Source organism: Trachemys scripta, chromosome 10 (assembly GCF_013100865.1).
Source record: "Trachemys scripta elegans isolate TJP31775 chromosome 10, CAS_Tse_1.0, whole genome shotgun sequence".
NCBI lineage: Eukaryota > Metazoa > Chordata > Testudines > Emydidae > Trachemys > Trachemys scripta.
The window spans coordinates 16,345,614-16,373,283 of record NC_048307.1 but is presented as its reverse complement, the minus strand read 5'-3'; the positions used below and the strand labels follow the sequence as shown (position 1 = coordinate 16,373,283).

Below are 27,670 nucleotides of genomic sequence, written 5' to 3'. Positions count from 1 at the left end.
TGAAATCAGCTGGTTAGCAAGACCATAGGGATTCCGACTGATTTCAATTTTTTAACCTTTGTGACTGACTGAACTTATACTTTTTACTTTTTACCAATAAACAAATATCCTCCTGCTAGCAATCTAACTGCTGTGCATTTAAATAGATACAGTGGTTGCTACTAAAAAGATAATGTTTAACAAGAATTACTACATATCACATAGTGGTATCAAAGATATGGAAGTTATTTCATATCCTAAGTATAGGGAAATGGTAACATGTAAGATAAACTCTTGGCAGATGTTGTCTTTTTAATGGTGATCATTTTGAATAATTCTGATCTGAATAAAACATAGTCAATATGTCACTATATCTCAAACCAACCTTGCAAAACTGTACCCGCTTAGTCATCCAGGACAGGTATCTTTCTCTGACGGACAAGTCAAATATTTTTCTTTTATCATCAGCTGCATGATCAGGTGGGTGAGTAGATTGTGTGTATAGAATGATTAATTTGTATGATACGTTAGCAATGCTGTGTTAAGCATACAATGTGCATGCCAAGTTCAGACTTGGTGTAAGCGGGCAGAACTCCATGTAAGTCAATGGAGTATATGACATCTGAGTTTGTCCCTAAATATTTTTAAAAACAACTTTTAATTCCACACCATATTTGTTGGTCATGTAAGACTTATTTACAAAAAATGAAACACAAATCAAATTCTTATATATGTTATGCTTTTGGAAATTTTCATTGTATGGCCAATTAACTGCAGCTAAATAAATTCAAATGCTACACTAAAGGAACACGTGTACTAGCTTTGCTCGATAAAAAAAGTAAAAAAAATAATCTGAGTAAAATTCAATTTTTATTAATAAAAAAGGTAAATCATTTAAAATTAAAATTTGAATAGGAGTTGGTTTTGACAAATAGTTTTTATGTAGAAATGTAATAAAATAATAATAACAACAACAATAACACAGCAATTTATGACAATATAAATACATACTATGTTTACTTTGCAAGCTCCCAGTGACTCCCATAGCAGTTTTGTCTGAATAAGAACCTCAGGAGTCAAACCTGTGTGTATTTATACAGCCCCAAACCTCAAAATAGCTTTTCAATGTTGCTTCACTATATTCTGTGCAATGCTGACACACAAAAATTCCCAGCCATCATCAGATAACATGACCATCCTCTTGTCACAATGCTGGAGGTAATGCTTCTGGTTGGCGTTCTGAAGGCAAGACTGAAGTAACATATTGCAAAACTGCTAATGCTTTTTAGAAAATCTGCAAAATGATCCAAATCTTACCCAATGGGCCAAAATTTTTCCTTTCTTGAACCAGGGCATGGAAAAAGCAAAGTCCAAAGAGCAATTTTTGCCACATTTCTTGTTTTTGGCAACTAGTAAAGAATGCAGGATCAGACACTGGGTCATTGAGGTATGATCGTAGGAGGTTTGCTCTAACCCCTTTAGGAGGTTCATTGGTCATTTTGATGCCATTCTGGAGAATACTGACAGGAAACTTTTCTGACGGATAACTGGTTAACCATAATCTGAACAGGGTAAAGACAGAAACATATTTGATTACATATCCTCAGTCTTGAACTGCATCAGTTTTAAACTTTATTAATATAAGAGTCAATTGCAATCTAAATATATTTTTAGAAACAGGTGTTTAGATAAATTGAATATCTACATAGAAAAGATGGGTTTCAGAGTAGCAGCCATGTTAGTCTGTATCTGCAAAAAGAACAGGAGTACTTGTGGCACCTTAGAGACTAACAAATTTATTTGAGCATAAGCTCATGCATCCGATGAAGTGGGCTGTAGCCCACGAAAGCTTATGCTCAAATAAATTTGTTTGAGCACTCTAAGGTGCCACAAGTACTCCTGTTCTTTTTATAGAAAAGATGGAGTCTCGATTACATATTGCTATTTTCTCAATGATCTTTAAATATTCTAATGTGATAATTATTCATATAACCTTTTTACTAGCAGTCCTAATTTATATTGGAAGTAATCCCACAGAAAATGGAAGAATATTAAAGCTTCTACCTGAATTTTTCATGGGTAGTCTCAGGCACTATCGTTTCTTCACAGATTTTCTCCAAAGCAGGCATCCAGCTGGTTGCAAGATGGCAGTTTTGTAACACTACCCAAGTTCCATCAATGATAGCCTGACATATCATTTTTGCTGCTATTGGACCCTGGCCCTGGCCAAGTGAAATAGTCTGAATGCTTGTACCTCCCATGCCAAGATCATCAGCAAACTTTAGCAAACCTATTATAGAAAATATAACGCACACAAAATCTTTTAGCAAATAGATCCATGTTGCGTATGTCATTTATATAATCAGAAACACGATTAAAGGTACAAATGGTAATCTGCATTCTAGTCAATTAAAAAAGAAAGAAAGGTAAAAGTAGTCAGGTGGTGTATGTGACTGAATCTCCCAGACAGTTGCTGTTTTTAGATGTAAATTACTCCCAAGTTAAAGAGTGGTGTAAAAGGGTCTTAGTATAAATAAGAATCTGGCTTGGAATCTAAATCTTGTTAAACCCCTGAAGATCGGAGATTTATTCATTTAATCAGCATTATAATTATAATTTATTTTCCCCATTTTCTGCCCCTATTTTGGTGTGTTTTCATGAGGTGTTTTTACAAGATAAAGGACATGTGGAAGGATAAGAATGTTTGAAATTCAAAGCTACTACTACTACAATTAATTTATTGTACGATAAAGGGACTATTTAAATGAAGGAGCCCACATGTTATCATGCAAAGATTTCAATTTAAAATCTTTTTTTAACCTCACCTGCCATAGGATCAGCACCTGGTGATAATACAAAAATCAAAGGTGCACAGCAATTGGAATCATTGTAACTTCCCGCAAGGTCAAAAGTGGGTGGTTCTATATAAGTTCTTCCCATATTTTCTGTGATGAAATCCTGCGTTGCTGGAATGATTTTATCAGGTCTTAAACACCTTAGAATGATCATATGATCTAGCCCTACTAATGTCTTCCATACATCTGGGAATGCCTCTTTCTGGGGCTTTGCAGAATCATAAATCATTTTCCACTTTGAAACATTCTCCCTTACATGATCCATCAATCCATGAAGGTTTTTTAGACTAGATGCACGTACAATTTCAGCCCATGATTTGTCAGTCAACCACTCTGGGGCTGGGTTGAGGTAAGGGTTATCAAGAGCAACACCTCCTGTCAATAGGAACCGCCAAACCTCATCATCTATTTTATCTTCTCCTTTCATTATTCCTATAGTCAGGAGGAGGGAGAATAGCAGTTTATCCTTCTCAAACAGTGAACGGCAGACATTATTGTAGATGCTTACTGTGAAATGTTCAATTATATTCTCAATTCTCTCCTTTAGATCATCACTCTTTTTGCTATTAGCAATGGATTGAATGTACAAGTTAATGAACCAAATTAATGAATACTGGTACATAGGTTCAATGTTTGCCAGATCAGAAATGCAGAAGAAGAGAGTTGCTGAATGAACAGCTACTGGCTTGTAACCCATTCGAGTAGCATCTATCTGCATTTCAGTTACAGATGCAATTTCCTGCTTTTCAGAGATTTCTTCAGATAGCTCTTTGGATGAAGACAAAACCTTAATTGCTGTTTCATCTTCTAAGATGTTTCCTTCTGACTTGGAAAGAACCTCAAGGATTTTATCTTCTATCTCCTTCAGCTGTTTCTTGTTGGCCGCACTTTCTATGATCAGTTTATTTTTCTTTTCTTCCAGCTCAGGCTTTTCCTTTGCAGCTACAATTCCAAGAAGTTGGTCCTGAAGACCTAGTGGTGTAATCATGAAGTTGAGTAGACAAACTTTCACAGCCACTTCAGGAAAATAATGAGGATTCCTTAAGCGAGTTGTCATGTAAAACTTGAAGTCTCTTGAGTATTCAATTATATTTTCACCTAACCTCATGTATTCCACACCTTGTTGCTTGAATGTTAGCTTTAGCAATATAGGCTCTATGAAAGCATCTAGTTCTTCATCAATATTTTCAAGCAAGACTGGTGTTCCAAACTGGATAGCATTTTCCAGTATCCTCACATAGTTCGTATCAGACAGTTTGATAACTGAAAGCTTATTAGCTTTCTCCATATTTTTTATCCACTTGTTGGCTTGCCTTTGAGGATCAATCATTAAAGCCCATCTTCTTGAGTTAGAAACAATTATACCATTATCAATTGAAAATGAATCAATTGGCAATCCAGCAATCTGCCAGGCACGGATTTTGACAGGATCCCCTAAAGTATTACTGAGGCTAAAATCATTGGAACATGGTACATGCTTCTCCTTGCATAGGGCCTGCCATTGCTTTTGGCATTCAAGGCGATAGTCTACAGTAAAGGCTCCCAAATAAGCCACTGTTCCTGAAGATAACAAAACATCACCAGTAAGATCTGTGTATCGGATTCCCAACAATCGTGCAGCTTCTGTCCACCTATCTTTCTCTCCTCCAAGTCCACTAATCAGCTTTTCAGCTCTTACCAGCTTTTGTGAACAGATTTCAATGTTGTTTTCTAATTCTTTCTTCCGGTTATTCATGCTTTCAAATTCATCGTTCAAAGCTTGGAGACGGTCCATTACATCCTTAAGTTCTGCACGCTTTGTATTTAGCTTTTTCATTTGAATTTCAAGTAAACCTTCCGCCTCCTTAAGACGCTCACGTTTTGGAGCAACCACTTTAGCTACACGGTCATACACCTCCATGGCTCTCACCCATTTGCATAAGCCTTCACAGGCTGATGACACATTTTTTATGACAGCCGGCTGAAAATCTGGATGCTCAATAAACCTCTCTCTGATCCTCTTCATTACAGCAGGAGGAATATTATCCTTGTCGTATGTCTTTAAGCTTTCAAGGAATTTCAGATCTCCTAGAAGCTTTCTAGAGATTCCCCAATAGTCTTCTATCATTTTACCTGTATTGCACATAAATCAAATCAGGCTTAAATCAGAGGTATTCAAAATTAAAATACTTTAAACACTGACACGAAAAAGCTAATACTAATTATCTTGCTGTAGGTTTGTGCCATACAGATGCAGTTAACAAATTTTAGAAAAATGCTTACATATTAAAATTCAAATAAAGGACACAGCATCATTAATCTGTGTTGAACTGAAATTTAGTAGGCATGTACATTAACGATACAACAATTTTAATTTTAATCTGCCAAAAGCAAAGGGAGAGAGAAACAAATGGTTATAGAAGTTTTTCGTGGTTGACTTCTATTAAATAAATCCTATTCTGAGGATTTCCTTCCTAATTTATATAATAAAAGCAATATTTATAACTATTAATTCCTAATTATTAAGGGATAAATTGTGGGTACACTAGATAGGGGAGAAGGTGGTAAAAGGCATCTCTTCCCCTCTTCCATCCAGTATGCTTATGTGTGACACAATACTAATCCTATTAATCCCCCTGTGCAAAAGGCTGGCTAGCATGACTAGTGATGCTCCACAGGTCCAACAGGAGTGGTTATCTAGAAGTATGGCATAGCCTGGATTCTGCCTCCCCTACATGCTTGGTAGTGTTTGGCAGGTGGGACTGGAGGGGAGCATGCAGGTGTAAGGTACAATAGTGCAGCATGCTCCACCAGAGCTCTCTGAGGCATCCTTCCTGCATCTGCAAATCTTAGCTCGGTGTGAATGTAAAGCAGAATAGGTGACTGTGTCTCAGCTAGGACACAGATGACACAAACAGTCCCTAAGCTTTCACAATGGTATTATTACCGCTGCCACTTGGATCAGGCTTTCTCTCTGGTTTCATTCCTTTCATTACACAGATACTCTCCATAACAAGCTTGACAGGGCCTGGTGGATTCTGCATGGCTTTGACAAGCGAGATGTCTGAGGGGTTCAAGGTATCAAGAGCTGAGAGTGCAGCCTCTAGAGCTGGCATGGCCTCTGCAAGGTCCCCTTCACACTCTTCCTGCAAATACATTGAACAGAATACTTTAACCCTTTGAGTTGCACAGTCTATTGTAAACTGACTGACATGAGCTGAGAGATGCTAATGTGGCATTAGTGAACCATTTGCAGTTATAATTAACTAGGAAAAATGCACATAGCAGTACATTTCAAGCAGAAATAACTATTTTAATTATCTGTCCTGACAGTTTAGTGTATTACGCTATACAGTCATTTTAACTGCATCTCACCACCATGTTCCTTTTTACAGTTGAAGGCCCAAGGGATATCTCCATTTCACTATTTAAACATCTTCAACATACTTCTGCTGACCTGTTGCAGGTACTGAGAACTGGGGATGAGGGGTGGGGAAGCGTCACAGATTCATGGGACATCAAAAGTGTGCTGAGGAGCTCATTTCTTTTACCATGTGCATGTTACTATTACAGCAGAATGCAGCATAGAGCAATAACTTCAGCGAGAACCCCAGGTACCAGCAGTTGTAAATGTTTTGCATTTCTGCAATAGTTGAGACAGTGCTGGAGGGTCTCACAATCTCTCATGGAGGTCTTTGTGCCACCGACATCTGGTCATGGAGATATTCCCTCTGAGGATGTTTTGTCCTGGCCAATGACTGAGGCTCCTGGGTTACTATCATAATATAAATAATCATAATTTTGTTATGACCATCTCATTCCCCAGTAGTATGGATACAGGGTTCTGGATTAATGACTTGCAAGTCCTGGCCTATATACAAGAATGTCACACACAAAGCACTGCAGGACAGTTTCCAACAGGATGATGGGCTCCGATGTTGGGACACCTCATCTCCTATTGTCCAAGACTTAATCTCATCCTTGTAAAGCACACATCTTGCTTTTCTGCTACATTCATTAGAGTGAATGGAACATTAGGCTCGCTGGGCAACATTGTAACAAGACAACATGTTTTGTGGGCCTGTCTGCTAGCACCAAGGGTATGTCTATACCACAATTAAAAAGCCGCGGCTGGCCCGAGTCAGCTGAGTCGGGCTTGTCGTGCTCAGGCTAAAGGGCTGTTTAATTGCAGTGTAGATGTTTGTGCTCGGGCGGGAGCCTGGGCTCTATGATCCTGTAAGGTCGGAAGGCCCCAGAGTTCAGGCTGCAGCCCGAGCCCGAACATCTACACCACAATTAAACAGCCTCATACCGCAAGCCATGTGAGCCTGAGTCAGTGGGCACAGGCCAGCTGCGGGTGTCTAACTGCATTGTAGACATAGTCAAGAGACTAAAGGTGAAATTCTAGGGTCTGTGGAAGGCCCCAATGCTTTGGAGCTACTGCAGTCCCAGTGCATGGGAAATGGAGGTCTGAGAAGCTACTCTTACATGCTGTAGAATTCAGAAACACTAGCACAGAGTGGGGAGTGGGGCTATAGATTGGCTGACAGAGTGACATGGCATAGTAATGTGTCCACAAACTGAAAATACCATAAGCCCATAAGCCCCACATAAAGTGGTGGGCTTGGCATATCATAACCTGCTGCTCCAGCTTAGAGGCTATGGCTCCTGTCTGCATATAGCAGCCACAGAGTAACTGCACTATGCCCCACATAAACTGTGGGGAAGAGATTTCTCCATCCCCGCAAACCCTTTATAGGGCCTCTATATGAAACCTGTTTACTGGGGCTTTATGCAGAGGATGAGACTTATTCCAGATAAATAACAATCCTGGAAACATACCCCGCCCATGTAATTAGGTCCATCTCTTTCTTTACTCAGCTGCATAAGGGGACTAACTTTCTCTTTCAGGAAGATCTGAGATCTTGAATTATGTGTGCAAGATGCATGTTAAAGTCAGGACTGGCCATCACTAAATACAGCCAGGGTAACATTTGTTAACATTATTAACATCTCAATCATCATCTCTCATGTTTTTGTTTTTTTTAATTGCATTGTTAGGAACTTGGGCCTCACCTGTAAAGTACTTTGCATCTATCTCCTCAACCTCCATTTACTTTGACGGGAGTTGAGACAGATTCAGTACCTCACAGGGACAGGCCCTTGTAAACTACCTTAATAGCTTTGGAAACAGCTGCAGCATCATTAGCCTCCTTTTCATCTGCAGATACTAGCTCCTTCTTTGCATCTACTTCAATCGTTTCTTTTTCTATCTGGATCATCATTTTCTCTGTTTCTGCAGAGGTTTGAATTAGTTCAGGCTGAAGGGCAGTCAGCTCCTTCTGCATTTCTGCAACCTAGTGAAGATATCAAATGAGAGAAATCCTGGTAATTTTCATGTGTATTTCCTGTCTCAATGTGATAGGCAGAAAATGGTAAAGATGTTATGACACATAGTACAGTTTAAAAAAGGACACTCAGCATACAAATCACATTTTAAAAAGTAGCCTTCTTGCCTATTTTAATGAGATCTCCTCCTGTTAAAACTGAAGCAGATTTTAAAAATCTAATGTTTTCTTCATATTTGTAATGTCTTTACTTTTTGCAATTCACTCAGCCTGGACACTGAAAATAAACTGATCAGTTTTGCTTTTCTTATAGTCAGCTGGTGTACCCCAATGTTTCCCTCCATTTACATGCATGGATGAGAATGAAATCCAGCATAAACCAGGCAAGGGATACAGAAGTGGGAATAGCAGCAGATCCTTGGGGTACTCTCCTCTACTAGGGAAATGCCCAGAAGTAGGAAGCTCCTTTGTTTTGCCAGGGTCTGTTCCAGGAGTAGCAGGAAGAAGAGCTGGGAAGCTGTAGAGTTGGGGGCTTGGTGGATTTCCTAGTGCAAATCTCCTCAAAAGGTAATGCTCATTCATGCAACAGTAATAATAATGAATGGAGATATCCCATCTCCTAGAACTGGAAGGGACCTTGACAGGTCAGCGAGTCCAGCCCCCTGCCTTCACTAGTAGGACCAAGTACTTATTTTGCCCTAGATCCCCAAGTGGCCCACTCAAGGATTAAACTCACAACCCTGGGTTTAGCAGACCAATGCTCAAACCACTGAGCTATCCCTCCCCCCAAACTCCCTTTCTGCATCTTCTTCCCATTTTGAAAGGAGGAATAGGCATAGGCATGCACAGCCAATGTCACGAAAGCTCTTGAAGAAACTATGCTACCAGAGATTCTTCAGCTGGGTCTCTGAGAAAACTACAATGTTGCTTGAACTTAACAAAATTTTTCCAACATGTTTGGTTAAGTAGCATTTCTTCCATTCAATCTTAGATTAGGAGATCTACTCTGAAGTTACATGCCACAGTTTCTTAAAATAGCTAAGCAAGAATCTCAGATTTGCTGGTGGCTTTTAAGAGGAAAATTATTAACACAACTGTGAACAGAGAATTAAGTTTGCAACTCTCATTAGCGTTAGCGGACGCGGTGTGCTAAATTAACCATATGCTATGTTAAAAAATGGCTCTAGTAAGTTTTCTGTCTAAACTTACTTGTGAAGATGCAAATTCAAGTTTTTGAAGACCCACAAGATAACGATTTCTCATCATGTCAACTTCTTGCCTCTTGCTATTTAGTAGAGCCTTAAAGGTGAGAATCAGTTCCAGATAAGATGTTGGTGTTACATAGTTGTGTCTTCGCAGTGTGTTGTAATAGCTGACAGAGAGCTCTCTCACACTTTCTTGGAAATATTTGCACATTGACACAACCCTATGGAAAATCTTACATATTAATATGAATGAAAATATCTCTTTATATTAATCCTGGCAATTTTGTGTCCTACTAACTGTTTGGTTATTTCTATTAGCATCTAAAACCATGGAGTCAAAGTCTGCTCTTGGTTATTCCAATGTAAATCCAAAATAACTACACAGAAGTCAATGAAATTATATTGGTGTTACCGAGAGAAAAATTTAGCCCATTATTTAAAATATACTGAGCTAAATTCTCTTCTCAGAGAGGATTTTCAGAGGTACTGAATATACATAGTTCACACTAAAGTCAAAGGGAGCTTCAAGTATTGAGACCAATAAAAATTGGGCCATAAACCCACACAGACCCAAACTGACTATTGTCCTAGGGTGGCTCCCAACTGGGGTGCCCACCAGCGTCTGGCAGCAGCATCACTGGTGTGCCTGCCCCAGTTTCCCCTTCATTAGTTCCCAGAAATAGTCTAAGCAGTCTTTCTGAATATATATAGTACTTGCAGGGTTAACTTATTACAAAATAAAGCCCTGTATGTATAAATTATAATAAAACGAGTCCCCAACAGTCTATCAGTGTCCCACCTCATCTCAGTGTCTCCCATCATGGTTACTCTCAGGTATTGCTCTGGCATCTCTCAGCAGACCTCACCCTAGCCCTCAACCCTCTCTGGCCCCGGCTCTCTGGCTCAGGAAGGTCAACAAAGTCTGCTGAGTTCCAGGCATTCCTCCCTCTGCAGATTTCCCACAGGCAACTCTCTGGCATAGGTGCCGACTTTCTAATTTTACCGGGGGTGCTCGACCCCTGCTTGCCCCAGGCCCCACCCCCACTCCACCCCTTCCCCCAAGCTCCACCACTGGCTTTTCCCACCCTCGCCCCACCTCTTCCCATGGCTGCCCTGCCTCTTCCCACCCTGCTCCATCCCTCCCCCTGGCACCTCCTGCATGCCACCGAACAGCTGATCTGCAGTGGGCAAGAGATGTTGGGAGGGAGCGGGAGGAGCTGATCGGTGGGGCCACCGGTGGGTGCTGAACACCCGCTATTTTCTTCCCATGGGTGCTTCAGCCCCGGAGCACTCATGGAGTTGGCACCTATGCTCTCTGGTGCTCCTTCCGTCTCTCCTCTGTTCCCAGGTAGCTCTCACCCGTGCTTTCCTGTCTTCTTTCAGAGACCCCTCAGGCAGCTCTCACCTGCCCTTTTCCTGACTGACTCCATCTGCACTCTAAGGCAGTTCTGACTCACCAGGTCTATCCCCCCTTGGCTCTAGAGCCCAGGTGTCTTCTTTTAAGCCCCATCTATGGGTGAAATGACCAGTCTTACAGGGCCAGTGTCACCCTGTAAAAACATCAGTGGAGTTGCACTCTTGTAACTAAGGGTATGTTGACATTTTGAGCTGAAGCTGATAACCACATCTTCAGCTGAAGCATCACATAGCTGTGATGTTATCCTTATATGATGCTTCAGCTGGAGATGTGATTATCAGCTTCAGAACCCTCTTGACAAATAAACACATACGCTTTTCTAATTTCATCTTCGAGTTCGACATCCTCCAAAAACTTGTTTGCAACCATTTCCAAAGCATCAGTGGGCCAGGTCTGGAACCAGTCAATGGTGCAGCAGTTTATCAGTGAAGGGAACATTCGTAGTCGATTCCGGAATGCATCTCCAATTGGACTCATTGCTGGAAAGAATGCATATTGTTCTTAAGTTCACCAACAGTTAAAAGGCAGAAAGATTTAGAATAAGACATTGTGCGTTATATACAGACCTAAGACAATATGTAAATTTTTCTTCACTCTTTCAATAAAGAAGTTGTACATAGCAAGTGGAGTAGCCTCGATTTTCCTGCCTTCCGTCCTTGCTGCAGCCTGCATTTTCTCAACAATGTCAGCCTTCTCATCTGCTGCGAAGATATTAGGCACATCACCTGTATTTAAAAGCATGTTAATATCCTCCACAAATGACTCGTCCTTTATTTGATTGTCACAGAACAAAAAAGACACATCTTTGTTACTGACGCCAGTCTGCAGCATGATTCGTTTCACATCCTCCTTCCATTCGTTGTTGCCATAGGACTTCGTGATTTCAATCTGAAAAAGCTCAAAAGCATTCATGAAGGTGGCCAGCTTGGTAGCACTTTGTCGCCCACTCCCACCAATTCCCACCAAAAGCAAATGACCATTGTCCTGTTTCAGTACTCTGCATATCCTTGAGATATGCTCGATGGCAAACTTAAACATGACCAAGGACATTGGAGCCTTGCTGATATTGTTGTACTCATCAAGGTAATATTCCATCACGGTTGTCAGTTGCTTTAAGTCTGTGATTTCATCATAGGCTTTTACATCACTTTCTGGTTTAAAGTAGTCTCCAAAGAAGAGGCTGCGGATATTATTATCGGTGATCTTGCCAGTAGGTGACAGATGACTCAGTACCTATGCAAAAGACAAGATTCAACTGATAATTCAGACTCTATTTTTTCTCTAAAGAAATACTCATCCATATCCACACAGTAGTAGGTCCTACTACTGTGGAAATGCTATCTTCCAGCTGTTCCAGTATATTATTTTAGACCAAAAAAAGCAAAACAATGTATGCTGAAATGTTTTTCAGATATGCATACCTCAAAATATGGGCATTCTGATTTCACTGTCCAGTATATGTCCAAGTTTCCAAAAAGCCTAATAATATACCCACAGCATGTATGGACCCTTCCAAATATGCACAAATCAAATAACAGCATGGCTAACTACCTCAGCCCCAGTCCTGCCAGTTACTCATTCCAGGTGATCTCCTGCCCCTGGAGAGAGCCCCACTCAAGTCAGGAGTCCACCTGCAAAGAGTAATTTGCAGGATGAGATCCCTAACTTGCATACTGAGGGTGCACCAATGGAGACGGTTCAAATTGTTTTCTAATATTGCTACAGTATATCTGAAGTGTTGAATTAGTTTTGTAAATTTGTCAGTCCCATCTACCTATCCAAACTGTTCTCAGTGTATAAGCCAGTGTACCTTATCAACACTCTGCTTGAAGTTGTTTGATGTTGTTTCTTTTACCATCTTAAAGAACATCTCCCTGTCATCATTGTCAATTAAGCGGTCATAGAAAACTCGATAAACTTCATGGATCCAAAGTCTGATCAGCTTATCCCCATCCTGTAAAAGCAGATATAAATGAATAGATCAACATTTAACGGGCAGCACTTGTTTCATAACAAAGTAGTCAGATCTCCATTTAAGGCCTGATCCACCTCTCACTAAAGTCAATGGGAGTCTTTCAGTTGTGAGAGTGCAAGCAAATGGGTCAACTGGCTTCCTCAATACGTAATGATTGTGTCATATCTTTCCTGCCAATACAGTCTTGGCCTCTGCTCACAAAGCACTTAACTATTGTTACATCAAGGGTGTTTATCTTTGGAGGACTTTATGATGATTTTTCATATTTTAGAATAATACCAGTGGCAATGAACAAAGGACGTGTGACTCATGACACGGGTTTTTAGGAGCAATCCTTCCATAGAGCAATAAACAATTGGGGTGAAATCCATGTCTCTCTGAAAGCAGTTTAGTCCGGAGTACATTCTCATCTCAAGGAATAAGGATTAACATGCATAACTCCCACCCCTGTAGTAACATTAACAAAGGTCCCCACCCTGACACACTCCTCCTGCCCCAATAGTGCCCCCTGCAGGCTTGCTATATCAAAGCTGGCACAGAGATCCTTAGAGGACAGCTGCAACTGTCTTTCTCAGGCCTGGTCTACACTACGGGTTTAGGTCGACTTTAGCAGCGTTAAACCGAATTAAGCCTGGACACGTCCACACAACGAGGCCCTTTCTTTCGACTTAAAGGGCCCTTTAAACCGGTTTCTTTACACCACCTCCGACGAGGGGATTAGCGATAAAACCGGCCTTTGCGGGTCGGAATTGGGGTAGTGTGGACGGAATTCGATGTTATTGGCCTCCGGGAGCTATCCCACAGTGCTTCATTGTGACCGCTCTGGACAGCGCTCTCAACTCAGATGCACTGACCAGGTAGACAGGAAAAGACCCGCGAAGGTTTGAATTTCATTTCCTGTTTGCCCAGCGTGGAGAGCACAGGTGACCACGCAGAGCTCATCAGCACAGGTAACCGTCATGGAGTCCTCCCAGGATCGCAAAAGAGCTCCAGCATGGACCGAACGGGAGGTACGAGATCTGCTCGCCATATGGGGAGATGAAGCAGTGATAGCTGAACTCCGTAGCAGTAAAAGAAATGGAAAAGTATTAGAAAAGATCTCCAAGGCCATGAAGGACCGAGGCCATAACAGGGACACACAGCAGTGCCGCGTGAAAATTAAGGAGCTACGGCAAGCCTACCACAAAGCCAGAGAAGCAAACGGAAGGTCCGGGGCAGAGCCGCAAACTTGCCGCTACTACGCGGAGCTGCATGCGATCCTAGGGGGTGCAGCCACCACTACCCCAACCGTGTGCTATGACTCTCTCACTGGAGAAACACACAGGGAAGACGGTTCGGGGAACGAGGAAGATGACGATGGAGGTACTGTAGGTAGCTCACAGCAGCAAGGAAGCGGAGAAACCGGTTTCCCCAACAGCCAGGATATGTTTGTGACCCTGGACCTGGAACCAGTAACCCCCGAACTCACCCAAGACCCTCAGGGCACACAGGAGACCTCTGGTGAGTGTAACTTTGTAAATATTTGTAAACATTACAAAAAAAAGCAAGCAAGTCTGTTAACGTGTATGGGGATGGAGCGGAAATCCTCCAGGGACATCTCCAGAAAGCTCTCCTGGTTGAAATGGGGTGATTTTATTAAGGGGGACATTCAGAGGCGCCCGTTCCTGCTCTTCTGACCAGAAATGTTCCCCGCTGTTAACCACGCGGTGGGGGGGAGGGGTGAAGTGATCATCCCAGAGAATCGTGTGTGTGTGTGGGGGGGGGTGTGTGTGGTTTACTTGTGTTTGTGCCGCATGTTAACCGGGAAACCGCAGCCCCCTCCTTTTACATTGAAACCCCATTTTAAATGGACAACCCAATTCATCCTTGATATGGGAAATGCGCTGCTGTTTGCAACCTTTCCCGCATGTTAAGAAGGTTAAAAAAGCCAAAACACTGTGGCCTACGATGGCTGCCTGCAAGCCGAAATATGCGACCTTGTAATGAAAGAGTGTACCCATTGTTCCCTAAAATGTGTCTTTTTTAACCACCTCTCCCTTCTCCTCCACCAGCTGCAAATGTTTCTCCTTCGCAGAGGCTCGTGAACATTAGAAAGAGAAAACGTAAGACGAGGGACGAGATGTTCACGGAGCTGCAGATGTCCTCCCATGCTGATAGAGCACAGCAGAATGCGTGGAGGCAGTCAATGTCGGAGATGAGAAAAGCCCAATATGAACGAGAGGAGAGGTGGCGGGCTGAATCGCGGGAAGAACAGAGCAAGTGGCGGGCTGAAGACGATAGGTGGCGTCAGCTTGCAGACAGACGGCAAGAGGCAATGCTCCGTCTGCTGGAGCATCAAAGTGATATGCTCGAGCGTATGGTTGAGTTGCAGGAAAGGCAGCAGGAGCAGAGACCGCCGCTACAGCCCCTGTGTAACCAACAGCCCTCCTCCCCAAGTTCCATAGCCTCCTCACCAAGACGCCCAAGAACACGGTGGGGGGGCCTCCGTCCACCCAGTCACTCCACCCCAGATGATCGCCAAAGCATCAGAAGGCTGGCCTTCAATAAGAGTTAAAGTTTTAAAATGCAGTGTGTCCTTTTCCATCCCTCCTCCCCCACCCATCCCAGGCTACCTTGGCAATTATCCCCCTACCTCTGTAAGGAACTAATAAAGAATGCATGAATGTGAAAAAACAATGACTTTATTGCCTCTGCAAGCGGGAGGGGAGGGGAGGGTGGGGTGGGGTAGTTGGTTTACAGGGAAGTAGAGTGAACCGGGTGGGGGGGGGGTTGGAGGGTTCATCAAGGAGAAACAAACAGAAGTTTCACACAGTAGCCTGGCCAGTCACAAAACTCGTTTTCAAAGCTTCTCTGATACGCACCGCGCCCTGCTGTGCTCCTCTAACCGCCCTGGTGTCTGGCTGCGCGTAATCAGCGGCCAGGCGAGTTGCCTCAACCTCCCACCCCACCATAAAGGTCTCCCCCTTACTCTCACAGATATTGTGGAGCGCACAGCAAGCAGCAATAACAATGGGGATATTCTTTTCGCTGAGGTCTGAGCGAGTCAGTAAGCTGCGCCAGCGCGCTTTTAAACGTCCAAATGCACATTCCACCACCATTCGGCACTTGCTCAGCCTGTAGTTGAACAGGTCCTGACTCCTGTCCAGGCTGCCTGTGTACGGCTTCATGAGCCATGGCATTAAGGGGTAGGCTGGGTCCCCAAGGATCACGATAGGCATTTCAACATCCCCAATGGTCACTTTCTGGTCCGGGAAGAAAGTCCCTTCCTCCAGCTTTCGAAACAGAGCAGAGTTCCTGAAGACGCGAGCATCATGTACCTTTCCTGGCCATCCCATGTTGATGTTGGTGAAACGTCCCTTGTGATCCACCAGGGCTTGCAGCAGCATTGAAAAGTACACCTTGCGGTTTACGTAGTCGGTGGCTTGGTGCTCCGGTGACAAGATAGGGATATGGGTTCCGTCTATGGCCCCGCCACAGTTTGGGAATCCCATTTCAGCAAAACCATCCACTATTGACTGCACGTTGCCCAGAGTCACTACCCTTGCTATCACCAGGTCTTTCATTGCCCTGGCAAATTGGATCACAGCAGCCCCCACAGTAGATTTGCCCACTCCAAATTGATTCCCGACTGACCGGTAGCTGTCTGGCGTTGCAAGCTTCCACAGGGCTATCGCCACTCGCTTCTCAACTGTGAGGGCTGCTCTCATCTTGGTATCCTGGCGTTTCAGGGCAGGGGAAAGCAAGTCACAAAGTTCCATGAAAGTGGCCTTACGCATGCGAAAGTTCCGCAGCCACTGGGAATCGTCCCATACCTGCAGCACGATGCGGTCCCACCAGTCTGTGCTTGTTTCCCGGGCCCAGAATCGGCGTTCCACGGTATCAACCTGCCCCAGTGACACCATGATTTCCACATTGCTGGGGCCCGTACCTTGTGTGAGGGCTGTGTCCATGTCAATTTCCTCATCACTCTCGTCACCGCGCTGCAATCGCCTCCTCGCCTGGTCCGGGTTTCGCCTTGGCATGTTCTGGCTCTGCATATACTCCAGGACAATGCGCGTGGTGTTCATAGTGCTCATAATTGCCGCGGTGATCTGAGCGGGCTCCATGATCCCAGTGCTAGCTATGGCGCCTGGTCAGAAAAAAGGCGCGAAAGTAGTATCTGATGGACCAGGAGAAGGAGGGCGGGAGGGAGGGAGGGAGGGAGGGCCGAGTGACGACATGGCGTACAGGTACAGGAACAGGGAGAAACACAAACAACTGTCACACAGAATGGTCCCCCCAAAGATTAAACTGGAAACCCTGGGCTTAGCAGGCCGTTGATTTCACGGAGGAAGGGGAAGCAAATGAACACAGAACAAATCTATTTTTTACATCTTAAGGTGGCAGCCGACGCTGCAGCATGAGTGACAGCCATACCAGTATGACGACGATGGGTACCAATCATAATATGCCATCATCTGCCAAAAGGCAAGGGGCTGCTGCTGTGTAGCAATGCAGCCCCACGTCTGCCAGCCCCACGTCCGCCAGCACCCAGCATCGCCCTCGGCCTCTTCTGGGTGCTTAGCAGACAATATTGGGCAATTGGCAGAAAATAGTATATTATGACTGGTAACCGTCATCATCGAAACAGTAGCATGTCTGCCCAGGTGGCCATGATTGACAGCCATACCAGTACGACGACGACGGGTACCAGTCATAATATACCATCGCCTGCAAGGGGCTGGTGCAATGCAGCACTACGGCTGCCAGCCCCACGGCTATCACTCATGCTACACCGTCTACCGCCAAAAGGCAGTTAGCAGCTGCTGCTGTGTAGCAATGCAGTCCCACATCTGCCGGCACCCAGAGGACATATGGTGACGGTGAGCTCAGCTGAGCTGAGCGGGCTCCATGCTTGCCGTGGTATGTTGTCTGCACAGGTAACCCAGGTAAAAAGGCGCGAATCTATTGTCTGCCGTTGCTGTGACGAGGGGGGAGGGGCCTGACGACATGTACCCAGAACCGCCCGCGACACTGTTTTGCATCATCCGGGCATTGGGATCTCAACCCAGAATTCAAAGAAAAGGCGCGAACCGCTTCTCGGCTCGAGCTGTGGCGCAAACGTAGTATCTGACGGCCTAGGGGAAGGAGGGAGGGGGGCCGAGTGACGACATGGCGTACAGGCACAGGGAATTAAAATAAAGAACGGTGGCTGTGCATCAGGGAGAGACACAAACAACTGTCACAGACTGGTCCCCCCCAAAGATTAAACTGAAAACCCTGGGTTTAGCAGGCCGTTGATTTGATGGAGGGAGGGGGAAGCAAATGAATACAGAGAAAATCTATTTTTTTACATCTTAAGACGACGGTGCAGCGTGACTGATAGCCCTCGGCATCTTTCTGGGTGCTTGGCAGCAAATACGGGGTGGTGTATGACGATGGTCTTCAGGCCTATTGCACGAGCTGCTGCTCAGGGAAGACTCTGCTAACGTGCGATGACCCGACTTGTAATAGGCCGGCTAACAGTCATAATACACCATTTACTGCCAAAAGGCAAGCCCCACGGCTGCCAGCACCCAGATCGCCGATGAAGGCTACCAGTCTACTGCACCGTCTACCGCCAAAAGGCAGTTAGCAGCTGCTGCTGTGTAGCAATGCAGTCCCACGTCTGCCGGCACCAAGAGGACATATGGTGACGGTGAGCTCAGCTGTGCTGAGCGGGCTCCATGTTGTCTGCACAGGTAACCCAGGTAACCCAGGTAAAAAGGCGCGAATCTACTGTCTGCCGTTACTGTGACGGGGGAGGGAGGGGCCTGACGACATGTACCCAGAACCGCCCGCGACACTGTTTTGCATCATCCGGGCATTGGGATCTCAACCCAGAATTCCAAGGGGTGGCGGAGACTGCGGGAACTGTGGGATAGCTGTGGGATAGCTACCCATAGTGCAATGCTCCGGAAGTCGACGCTAGCCTCGTACTGTGGACGCGGTCTGCCGACTAGAGCACCTAGAGCATTTTATTGTGTGGACATACACAATCGGCTGTATACAACCGATTTCAATAAAACCGGCTTCTATAAATTCGAAATAATTTCGTAGTGTAGACATACCCTGATCAGTTCCTGCACCAGAAGAACTCTCCCCTGGCTAGATCAAGGGTTTTTATGGCCACTTATAGTAGGGCAGCGACTGCGCTCCTAGAGAAAAGGCTAGGCTGATTGGGGAAGCAGCCACAGCTGGGGCCACACCCCAATCAGGCCACAGCTAGCCCTATAAAAGGGCTGTGAGCCAGGAGCTAAGGCAATCTCTCTCTAGTTGTAGAGAGAGAAGGGGACCTGAGTAGTGTAGTGCTGGGGAATAGGGCAAAGGAGCTGGGGAGCTCCAACCTGGCAATTCCCCAGGCTGCAGGCCCTGTGCAAGGCCTACAGAGGTGTAGCCTGGGGTTAGGCAAAGGCAGCAGGTCCAAACCCCCTCTGTCAGTGATGAGTGGTTTACAGACTACAGTCTGCCCCAGTGAGCGGGGGCTAGGTGGTGACTGGCAGTAGCCACTGAGGCAAGGTGGGGATAGGAGACTGGGGGTTCCCCTGGGAGGGGAGACCCAGAGCAGGGTTACTATGGAGGGCAGAACCCCAGGGAAAGGGGCTCTGGGAGGGACACGGGGCCAGCGGCAGGCGAGACACCGGCCTGCAGCGGGTGCTCCGGGCTGGAAAAGAGCTAATTCCCAGAACGACCAGCAGGAGGTGCCGCTGGTGGTGAGTCTCGCTTCGCTACAGCACTTTATGCCACTAGCCCTTTTACCCAGTGTAAAGGGATGAGAATGTTCCCTAACTTGCTTAATAGCTTTGTTTGGCTTTTTTATATTACACAGAAACTTCCATCATCAGCTAATAGCAAGATATGTTTTTGGGGGCCAAGCTTTTCAACCTCTTTGTGCATCAGCTCCCTCATCTGTAAAATGGGGATAATAATCCTTCTCTTCTCTCTTCTTCCTTTGTCTTGTCTAGTTAGGTAACAAGTTCAGGACTAGGGACTGTCTCCTACTATGGATATTATAGGGCCAAACACATCAGGGCCCTGATCTACCAGTTACTGTAATACAAGCAAATTAATAATATCTGAACGTTTTTCTTAATCAAGAGGAAGGAGGAAAGTGCACAGCAAAATATTCAGGCCCAATCCTGCTCTCAGTTATATGCATGCAAACCTATTAAAATTACAGTGCATGTTAGTGAAGAGAATTTAGCTTTAATACTTTATTTTTTTAACTAATCGTTTTATGAATAGTTAAATAGCAGCCTACTTGTAAATGGGTGTGTGGACACAACAGCACTCCTCTAACAACACGGGAGAAATCACGCAGATTAAAGACGTAATGGGATTTTGAAGGAGTTGGAAGAAAATTCTCGACAGCCATTTTATAAATAGCCATTGTCGCTTGGATTATCATCTTGCCAAGCCTTAAAAAATAAATAAAAAGAAGAGAAAGGTGAATTTAATTGTGAGGCATGCAAATGAAAGATCTGAGACAATATGTTCTCTGTAAAATAGTCTCAGGAAACATATCACCATTACCTTGTAAATACAGCTTCAAATCCTTTGCTGAAATGCCAGTCAACAATTGAAGAGAAAATCTTAGTTAAAACGTCATCATCAAAAGCATTGATGGAAATAATATTCAAGTGTCGTGTGAAACGCCCTGTAATACACAGTGAATGACACAGTCATGTCCAGTACTGCACAACTTTCTTTCCACCTTACACCCAGGGCTGGCTCCAGGCACCAGCCCACCAAGCTTGTGCTTGGGGTGGCACCTGGAGGGGGCGGTGTGGTGCGGTGCTCCGGCTCCGGCCGCCGGGGAGAACGGAGCCGCAGTGGGCTCGACGCCCTCCCCCGGCGCTCCAGCTGCCGGGGAGAGCGGGGCCACGACTGGGCTCTCTGCCCTCCCACCAGCGCTCTGGCTGGTGGGGAGAGCGGAGCCCCAGCCGGGCTCGCCGCCCTCCGCCCCGGCGCTCTGGCCGGCGGGGAAAGCGGAGCCCCGGCCGGGCTCTCCGCCCTCCTCCCGGTGCTCTGGCCGGCAGGGAGAGCGGAGCCCCGGCTGGGCTCTCTGCCCTCCTCCTGGCGCTCTGGCCACCGGGGAGAGCGGAGCCGCGGTGGGCTCTCCGCCCTCCTCCCGGGGCTCCAGCCACCAGCGGAGCCGTGGCGGGCTCGCCGCCCTCCCCCCGGCGCCCTCCCCCTCGGCGCCCTCCCCTGCCGCCCTCGGGGGGGAGGAAGCGGGGGTAGCGGGAGGCTTTTTTGCCTGGGGCGGCAAAAAAGCCAGAGCTGGCCCTGCTTACACCTACCATTTGTCTAGCAGTGACCATCTTATTAGTGATAAAATCAAGCTTCAAAATTTGGATCTGGATCTGGTTCCAGGGTTTTCTTTCAGGCACATTTCTACACCTTAATAAAATGACCCTATCGCTAGGTGAGACTGATATGAGATTATAAACTGGGTTATAGTTTGCTTCAGTATTGTGCATAGCTCTTAAAAGAATGTCAGTGTCTAACATGAAGGGCCTGATTCTCATTTAAACTAAGGCTGCTTGATACTGCTGTAAACCTGGGCTCAGATTGGCCCGCATATCGTGGCACAGCACACTGGTACATCTCTCAAGCAGCAATATTGATCTCCTGAATCGATGCTTTCATAAAAACAAAATAATACAAAAAAGTAATGCCTTGCCTACATTTAGAAGTTTTGCTGCTTTTAAGTATACTAGTACAATGAATGCAGGCCCATCCACCCCAGAGTAGATGCAATTATATCTGTATAAAAGTGCTTATACTAGTACAACTTATTCCGGTTCTCCAAAGTGAAATAAACTGTAGCAGCATAGAATACCTTACATCAGTATAACTGCATCTTCACTAGGGCTTTTAGCAGCATACTAATGTCAGCAAAAAATTACACTCCTACTGGTGAAACTTTTCAAGTGTGTAGACCAGTCTTCAAACTCTAAGGTCTTATCTTCTCTGTGACAATCAGGGTCCAGACACCCCAAGGGGAGACCAAAAGGCTTAAACCCCAAAAATGAGATATATATACAGACCATGATTATCATAGGCACCCGACTCTGTGGGTGCTCCAGGGCTGGAGCACCCATGAAGAAAAATTAGCGGGTACTCAGCACCCACTAACAGCCAAGCTTCCCCCTCTCCTCCTTGCCCCCCAGAGCCTCTCCCGCATCGGCAGCCTCACTGATCACTCCTCCCCCTCCCTCCCAGTGCATTCCGGTTAGCTCCAGGAGGGAGGGGAAGGAACGGGGACAGGGTGCACTCGGGGGAGAGGGTGAAAAGAGGCGGGGAAGAGGCAGGGCAGGGGCAGAGGTGAGGCAGTGGCTTGGGGAAGGGGTGAAGTGGGGGTGGGGCCTGATGCGGACAGGGGTTGGGGGTTGAGCACCCACTGGGGGTAGAGAGGAAGTTGGTGCCTATGATGGTTATGAATTTATATATTTGTGTCTATAGAAAACTGTGCTCATAAACTGTAATGCAATTTCAGCTCTACCTCACAGTAGGGCAGTGAGCAGTCAGGCAGGTGGAGACACTTCCCGAACCAGTTGTTTACACAAACCTGGCTTCAAGTAACTATCCATTGTCCAGCCCAGGAAAGGACAATGGTAGACTGTTGGGGTTAATGGAAAGACATGGATGCAACTCTACAATGAAAACAACATTCCGGCTCAGAACATCAAGTCAGGAGGAAGTATCCCCATTCTGAATTACCATGAGTCACCATTGACTGGAATGGGCGGGGAAAAAGCCCCTTTCAAATCAGGCTTGGAACTGAGGTATTTCCTCCAGAATTTGGGAGACAGTCTCGAGGCAGAAGGCAGTCTGTGAATGCTGGACCCCACCTATGGCTAGGGGGTACATTGTTTTAAGGCAATATGTGACTCTTATTAGAAAAGGGATTTTATCTAATAGGAAAGTGCAAGCCAGAGGTTGCATCTCTATGTTTGGTTTCTGTGTGACCAGGGCCAGCGCTTCCATTTAGGCGACCTAGGCGGTCGCCTAGGGTGCCAGGATTTGGGGGGCCGGCAATTCTGCGGCGGGTCCTTCACTCGCTCCGGGATCCGCCGCCGAAATGCCCCGAAGACTGGGAGCGCAGAAGGACCCCCGCCTAGGGCGCCAAAAACCCTGGCATCGCTCCTGTGTGTAACTCATATATGTTTGCTTTCCCCCTACTATTCCATCTTGGAATCTGCGGTTTTTCTATTAAATACACTTTTTGTATTTTAATCCCAAATAGCTCTCTGGGGTACAAACTGTGTGGAGTGTGTATGCCAAAGTGAGTTGATAACTGGGGCACTAATTTCATGCCTTGAAGTTCAGAGGTGAGGAACCAGAGGAGAATGGTCAGAGTGTCTGCTAATTAAGAACTCAGGGAAGACGTATTTGGGGAGACTCAGGACTTGAAAGGGCTGTTCGTGTCACCCTGTAAAGAGTAACTGGATTGGTCAGAGCCGGGATGAGACCTTGTGCTTTTGGGATCTGAACCATAGCCACACAGCACCAAGACCAGGCAAGGTTACAGGGCAGATGATGCCAGAATCCCTTACTGGTCTGGGTGGACCCCAAAACAGCACAAAGGCATGTTCTTACCTCATGGTAACTAAGGGTATACCTACACTTTGATCTGGGGATGTGATTCCCAGCTCGAGTAGACATACTTGCGCTAGCTCTAATAGAGTTAGTGTGCTAAAAATAGAAGTATAGCAGTAGTAGCAGGAGTGGCGAGAAGGGCTAGCTTCCCTCAGTACAAACCCAACATCTCTAATGGGCACACACTCAAGGCTGTTAGTCCTCTCACTGTTTACGCTGCCATGGCTACATTCTACTTCTAGTGCATTAGCTCAGTGAGGAACTAGCACAAGTATGTCTACCCGAGCTGGGAATCATACCCCCAACTCGAACTGTGGACATACCCTGAGATGAGCTAAAATTCTGGTGAATGCAAGACAATCTGTAGTTTTCACACAAGTTAGCAAGTTAAGATAAACCTTAGATTCACCCTAGTTTTCACCTTGACCTGGTAACATGTGCAAAAGCTACAAACTGCCTTGTCTACACTAGGATTTTACTGTGTTAGTCAGCATTTGTTATCTAACATGTGATAAAAACATACCTGTTCCTAAGCGTTTGGTATTATTTTCAGGCTTTGTATTTTCTGTTGATTATTAAACCCACCCGGAGGAAACAGACGCGGATTAAACTTGAGTCATCATCATCATCATCATTCCTATACCATCAGGTGAGGCAGAAGTCAAACAAAGCCAATCATCCTTATCCTGGGCTCATTTTTCCAGCTCCTTTATATTCAGATGTAATAATAAATGTGTGTATGTGGGCTTTATTTGGAATGGCCCAGCTGGTGAATCTGCTCACTGGCTTACAATTTGTATACAAACAGAGCACTGTTTGTATACAAAGATTTAGTTTGTGGAAAGCTAAGGTGTGAATCTACCCCATGCTAGCCTGCCACAGACTAACTGTCCATGTGGACAGTTCATTAATGCATTTTGATCTAGTCCCATTTCAAAGAGGACTAGATCAAAGCACATTGACAAACTGTTAATGCGCATGATCAGGGTCCACATGGACAGTTATCCTGCAGCATGCTAGTGCAGGGTAGACTCACACCCCAGCTTGCCGCAAACTAATTATTCATGTAGACAAGCTCATAGTCTTCTATTTGAATAACATTAGGTAAGCCAGGCTTCCCTCTATAACCTCAGTCAACTAGACAATGGGTTGTCGTCATGAGGTATTTCTATATTATATTATATTATATTTATTTCCTACCTGTAATATCATTCCTTCCTCCACCAGGAGGGCCCATTGCTGAAACAAGTAAGACATCTATGATATCAAGCCTGGATGTATCCTTCTTGTCATACCAGTGACCATGATCAATCCACTGTCTGAGAAGCTCAATAGGTGGTTGGGCTCCGTACACCTCCTTTGCAGGCATGTTTAGGTCGTCTAAAAAGAACGTTCAGGTCTTACGAAATAAATCAAAGCACAGATACCTAGTATCTCTCTTAACAAGGAACAGGTTACCTTTCATTGTTGTTATTTCTCTTTGATGCAACAACTGAATCTAATGTAATTATACCATGCAGGGGTAATTTTTTTTATAGTGAAAGATATTGGTTTAATTTTGTTTGGCTGATGGGGTGTTTTTTTGTTTTGTGTTTACTTAAGATCACAAATTGCAACATAAAGTACCAAACTGCACAGATTTAAAGTAAGTGAGCGAACCATCTTAAAGACAAGCACCACTTCAATGCAGTGGCACTGGACCACTTTTTACAGTGGGGGGGTGCTGAAAGCAAGAAATCCCCAAACTTTTTACCTCGCACCCTCTCTGTCTGTGCTCCCTCTCCCCAGAGCTGGGGCCAGGACCGGAGTATGGCTCTGGGAGGTAGGGAGGACATGGACAGGGGTAAGGGGGCTGAGGCTGGGACCACAGCCGTGGGAGGGAGCAGAGTCCCGGGTGGGGGGCCAGCAGCCAGATCCCTGCATACAGGGCCTGGAGCAAAACCCTGGCGCGGGTCCTGCAGCCAGGACCCTGGGTGTGGGGCCAGGAGCGGATTCCTGGGCACAGGGCCAGCAGCAGCGGGACCCTGGGTGCTGGGCCAGCGGCCGGAACCTCATGCAAAACATGGGGGTGCTGCAACACCCCTCCACCCCTAGTTTTCATGCCTGTGCTTCAATGTATGTAAATTTTCCAGCAGGGGACAGTCCTAATCCTTTCACAGATGCCTTAAAAAAAAAAAAAAGCAAGTAGCGTGGCAGTGTATAATTACCAGACCAATGAAGCACTTAGTTCTCCTGAAGCTTGAATTTACATGAAGAAATAAGAACACACAAGTTGTCTTACCTACAAATATTATAGCTTTTTTCCCCACGGGAGGTCCAAATAGTCCCTTTCTTCTTCTGTCCAGCTTTGACATAATAATATCCTGGGTTTGGTTAGCTGAAGTTCTTGCAGAGAAGTTGATGCAGTTAGGGACGTATTTAAGCTTTGGAAGTTGCAGCAGAAAGCTGTTGGTAATAGCGGACTTTCCTGTGCCAGTGGGGCCCACAAACAGCAAGGGGATGTTATGTTCCACATATGTTTTTAGAAAAAAAGATTGCCTGGCTGTTTCCATTGTTGGAATTATAAGCTCGGACACCTATTATATGGAAAATTAAAATACCATGTGGAAAACAAATACTGTAATCACTGTAATCACTGAGGTTTGAAATCAACTTACTGCAGTGAGTTTATTGCCCAAAAAAGGAGTTTTTTAAAATTACTTCTATATGTAAATAAAGGTTATTACAAGTTTCTTGTAGATACTGTAAATGGTAAGTAAAGAGCTGCTTTTGTTCTGTGTTTGTACAGCACCTAGCACAATGGAGCCCAATCCATGACTAGGGCTCCTAGGCATTGTGACAATTCAAAGCAAAAATGGGAGCATTGGATAATTCCTAATTTGGGGCTCAATTCTGCCCTTCACTGTGCAAAGGGAAGGGGTAAAATGTCACAGGGAGTCTCTTCTCCCCCCACATCAGTGGGACAGCTATGTGCTGTGTACTTAAAAGTTATTTTTAAATGATGAAATAAAGATCCAGCCTTCTTCTTTCCATATATGTCATGTAGATGCTAGCTGTACTGATATCTAGCATGTCAATGAGGAATAGTGGTAATGAGGCAATGGTTAACAACATTTTGAACTTCTTAAAGATTTCTACAACCATTAATGAATTTAACCCCACATCACACCTGCAAGGCAGGTGTAACAGTGTGGCTCACCCTTAAGGGCTGGGACTAGCCAGCCCTGATTATACAATGAGCCACTCTATACAGAGCAGCAGGAGGCAGCAGTGAAAGAGGGAATGCCCAGGGATTAGAGACTGCTAGGAGAGTGAGCAGGTTCTAGCAGAGAGTCCTGGGAGTTAGGACTGAGACTCTGACCAGGCAGGGCCTGGGAGTGGCCTGCCAAAGCAGAAAAGATGCCAGGCAGGAAGGCCTGGGAGGAGGAAGAGAAACCTTTGCCTTGTGTGGGCTTTTGGATGGAAAGAGGGGAAAGTGAGGCAGACTGCCTGTGGTATGACCTTAGGCCATGAGGGGGGACATGGGAGGCAGTCAGCCCTGATACAATTGGGAAGTATCATTAACCTCACTTTGCAGATGGGAAAACCAAGGCACAGAGAGATTAAGTTCAAAGCTTGCCATTAAAATGTGGATGCCTCTGTTCTGGGTTCTCCAGTGTTCAGGCTTCTTGGACCCCCTAAGTTGGCCTCCCCGTCCTAAGGAGGCTGTGAGTCAATTCATGTAGAAGTGCTGATTAATTCATGTTGTATTACACTAGGTCTCAGCCTGAACACCCAAAAACAGGCACCAAAAATCAGAGGCTGCTTCTTGGTTAAGTGACTTGCCCAAGGTCATACAAGGATTCTGTAACAAAGCCAGGAATTGAGCCCAGATCTTTCACCACAAGATCACCCTTATGCTCCATATTTACTTTTTGTACTGAGATTTAAATATAGGTCTGACATCAGAACCAAGGGTTAAGCGGGAGAGAGCCCATACAGCTTAAGACACTACACAGTAAGCAGAAAGAAGTCATATATAAATTAATCATAGCTATCAAATGTAACTGACTTGTAGCTCTGTCATTTCATAACACTGTTTTCATCACTGAGTTCTTTTCTATAATGAAAAAAAAAAGGTTAACCTTTGCACCAGCAGGAATATTTTGCTCCTCCCTAGTGATGTAATCAGTCCATATGTTCCATTGTCCACTGGCTTGCTTGTGAAAATAGAAGTCATACACACTCCCTGTTAAACAAAACACAGAATATAGGAAAACTGACTGAACAGACGGTCAAAATAATGTCATGTC

General features: G+C 45.2%; 1 protein-coding gene across 1 annotated transcript in view; it reads right to left on the bottom strand.

The window, feature by feature from the left end:
* The window catches only part of DNAH3 (dynein axonemal heavy chain 3), a 120,820-nt gene that overhangs the window by 10,886 nt on the left and 82,264 nt on the right, over positions 1–27,670 (bottom strand). Inside the window, exons 41-54 of the mRNA XM_034784789.1 lie at positions 27,503–27,606; positions 25,660–25,954; positions 24,579–24,758; positions 20,310–20,433; positions 20,038–20,194; positions 12,594–12,737; positions 11,350–12,016; positions 11,097–11,262; positions 9,371–9,587; positions 7,988–8,170; positions 5,761–5,959; positions 2,805–4,946; positions 2,044–2,269; positions 1,297–1,541 (exon numbers count right to left, since the gene is read on the bottom strand). Coding sequence (XP_034640680.1) covers positions 1,297–1,541; positions 2,044–2,269; positions 2,805–4,946; positions 5,761–5,959; positions 7,988–8,170; positions 9,371–9,587; positions 11,097–11,262; positions 11,350–12,016; positions 12,594–12,737; positions 20,038–20,194; positions 20,310–20,433; positions 24,579–24,758; positions 25,660–25,954; positions 27,503–27,606 — 5,049 coding nt within the window. The remainder of the gene's footprint in view (positions 1–1,296; positions 1,542–2,043; positions 2,270–2,804; positions 4,947–5,760; positions 5,960–7,987; positions 8,171–9,370; positions 9,588–11,096; positions 11,263–11,349; positions 12,017–12,593; positions 12,738–20,037; positions 20,195–20,309; positions 20,434–24,578; positions 24,759–25,659; positions 25,955–27,502; positions 27,607–27,670) is intronic.